The sequence below is a fragment of the Hippoglossus hippoglossus genome, chromosome 14 (genome assembly GCF_009819705.1).
Source record: "Hippoglossus hippoglossus isolate fHipHip1 chromosome 14, fHipHip1.pri, whole genome shotgun sequence".
NCBI classification, from domain to species: Eukaryota; Metazoa; Chordata; class Actinopteri; order Pleuronectiformes; family Pleuronectidae; genus Hippoglossus; species Hippoglossus hippoglossus.
Window position 1 is genome coordinate 300571 of NC_047164.1, and position 3367 is coordinate 303937.

At 41.9% G+C, this 3367-nt stretch overlaps 1 protein-coding gene across 1 annotated transcript; it reads left to right on the forward strand.

The window, feature by feature from the left end:
* The first annotated feature begins 1457 nt into the window (after nt 1-1457).
* LOC117774700 (putative olfactory receptor 52L2) lies at nt 1458-2390 on the forward strand. The gene has a single exon (XM_034607316.1). The coding sequence runs from the start codon at nt 1458-1460 to the stop codon at nt 2388-2390; it is 933 nt and encodes a 310-aa protein (XP_034463207.1).
* Nucleotides 2391-3367: the final 977 nt, after the last annotated feature.

Sequence of the window (3367 nt, forward strand, 5' to 3'; positions counted from 1 at the left end):
GTTCATGGACTAAGATCACTCTTAAAATCTGGAACAAAATACAGACCGCTTCCCAAGTTAATTTCATCACTAACAAGCATTGGATCTACGAAGACCTTCACACCAACAATCTACACACGGCTTTAGAAAGTGGTCAGATATGGGATTGGTTTACCTTCACCAGCTATTTAATTCACTCTGTGAACCAAGATTTTGATTCCATATGGTGATGAATTCATTCAAATGCATCATAAAAATGATGCAAAATCTAAATAAAGAAGTAAAATGTCCTGAAAACTAAGATAAACAAAATATCTTTCAGCTGGAATCCTGATCTTTTCACTGATCAGTTTAATTTGATTTAATTTATAGTTTCACTGTGTCCTTAGGAACCAGGAAAGCATCAGTTAGAAGTCTGGATGAATTTCTCTTCAACTCTAAACTAAGAAACTGAAGGAGACTGTAGAGGGCGCTACATCCTCACTGCAGGTTCACACAGTTACTGAGGAACAAGCTGCAGGAAATCAGGTCACATCTCCTCACTTCCTGAGTCATGACGTTTAATCACAGAAAAACATAATGTCACATAGAAGCTGACCTTTGACCTTCGGATGTTAAATGTCATCACTTCATTTTTTTGTATCCGGCATTTGACTCATATTTTGTCGTGATTATTACACAAAATGTGTTTTGTGATGTCAGAGTGCCCGTCACCTTTGATCTCATCAGTTCCTTCCAACTATCAACGTCACCAGGACGTCACCTGTCGGTTTGTCGGCTGCTGTTCTGAAGCCTCCGTTTGACACTTTGTTCAGCGCCATCTTGGTTTGATACAACCAGAAGTAACCATATTTGGAGGAGCGGGGGTGGAGCCTTGCCCACCTACACCTGCCACCTGCACCCATTGGACAGTACTAGATGTCAATCACTCTGTGGTATCCCCCCCCCCCCCCAACACATCCAGTGCTTTATGGTCTGTTTGACTCTAAATGATCATAATTCACTAAATGAACATCAGCTGTTTGAAGAAGACTTGAAACTAGAGACTGAGACAGAAACTCCTGAATGTTTCCTGACGTTATAAAGTGAGAGATACCGTGATGACGAGATACCACCACACAACTCTGAACATCCAACAATGTGAGTATTAATACATATGAACACTACATCACACTGAGGTGTTTCCCCATCATGAGCTTGTTGGTGCTTGATGAGACTCTGAACATGACTTAATGTTTATTATGTGCTGGTAAACCTTTCCCCAGAGAACAGCCACGTTCATAAAACCAGTGAAGCTGGTGTGACTGTAGAGAGGAGGCTGATCTCTTCACTGAGCCGACCCTCCAGGTGACTGCTCCTGTTTCTGTGAATGCTTGACAACAGCTTTCATGTAATTACTGAGGTGACGACTGTGGATTTGTTGTTTTCTGTCGGTTCTTGTTTCATGATTTTTCCCTCGTCTCTCTCCCGCAGCTCCGATGGAAAACTCTTCATACAACAGCCTCACTCTGCAGCTCGAGGGGTTAAAGGTCACCAAGGCCAGCAAGTACCCCGTCTTTATCTGTCTGCTTATCATCTATGTGTTCATATTCGTTGCCAACGTGGGCATCGTGTTGTTGATATGGACGGACAGGAGCCTGCACCAGCCCATGTACCTGCTCTTCTGTAACCTGTCCATCAACGACATCATGGGGAACTCTCTGCTGGTTCCCCGGGTGCTGTCAGACATCCTGGTGCCGCCCTCCGAGCGCCTCATCAGCTACTACGAGTGTGTGCTTCAGGCGTTCACCACTCACATGTTCGGCACCACCTCTCACACGATACTGATGATCATGGCCTTTGACAGATACGTGGCCATCTGTAATCCTCTGCGTTACGCCGCCATCATGACCAACAACATGGTGGTCAAGCTGACCGTGTCTGCCTGGGGCGTGGCCTTTGTTCTGGTGGGGATTCTGCTGGGTTTGACCATAAGACTGAACCGATGCAGGACAATGATCATGAATCCTTACTGTGACAACCCCTCGCTGTTCAAACTCTCCTGTGAGAGTGTGTTTATTAACAATGTCTACGGCCTCACGTTCACCGTGGTCCTGCTCTCAGCTTCTATCGGCAGCATAGTTCTCACCTACGCTAAGATCACAGTCGTGTGTGTGACCAGTAAGAACCAGTCTCTGAACAGTAAGGCCCTGAAGACCTGCAGCACTCACCTGTGTCTGTACCTGATCATGCTCTTTAGTGGAATGGTGCCCATTACTCTGCACCGCTTCCCTCAGTACTCTGACTACAGGAAGCTGTCGGCCATTCTGTTTCATGTCATCCCTTGCAGCCTCAACCCCGTTATCTATGGAGTGCAGTCCAAAGAGATACGAAGATTCTTGTCAAAATTGTTTGAGCACAGGAATATGTGACAATAATAAGAGCAAAGATTTCCATGTTTAATGTATTAGGTATTGACACACACACACATTTATATATAAATTGAGCTATGACTGTTCTACTGTACAACATAGCTTAGTGGTGACATAATAAGGTCTCTATATCTCCCATAATATAATTCTAATTACAAAGGTAATGAATGTCAACACCTCTCATCATTCCTAACAAACTTTGTTTTCCATGATCTTAAGCTGCAAATAATTCATATTTTCATGTGGTGAAATGTAGTTATGAAAATGTGAAATGCCCCAGACACAAGTGTGTATTCTAAACATATAATAAAAGCTAAATTGTGTTGAAAACATTTATTGTCATCAAGTGATACATGAATATCAAGAACAGGATTTGTTCCAAAGATACAGACACAGTTCGAGATGCAGAAGGAATTATGCAAATTTACTTTGTAAAATAAAAGTTTGAACGATGCACGACCACATTGTTCTCACTTTATTCTGACCTCTTCTTGATGTCACTTATCTTTCGTATTATTTAATGGGGAATTGTTTTCTGATCAATATAATTTGATTTCTATATCCCTATTAAAATACATACATACAATAACATACAGATTTTTCACATTGACCTTTGCAGATCAGCTCCAAAAGTGAATCATCAAGAAACCACCCACGAAATATCCCGACTAAATCTAGTGAAATCCAGTATTGTGGTGTTATTTTGTACAAACAGCGGCTGTGTTTTCGAGCATTGCTGGATACATGTGGGTCACTGCATTTGGAACATTTACACGATTGCACTGGTTTAGCTCTTTTTTCAAAACAGCAACTTACAAACTTTTTATTTGACCTTGTGGTACAAAACATCTCTGTCCTTACTTCTGTGAGAAGCTTGTCTAGAAGGCAAAGTAGAGATCGTAAAACTGAACTGGGACAAAATAACCAATTCACCAACCGTTCTTAAGAACATTTACACACCAAGATTCTGACATGAA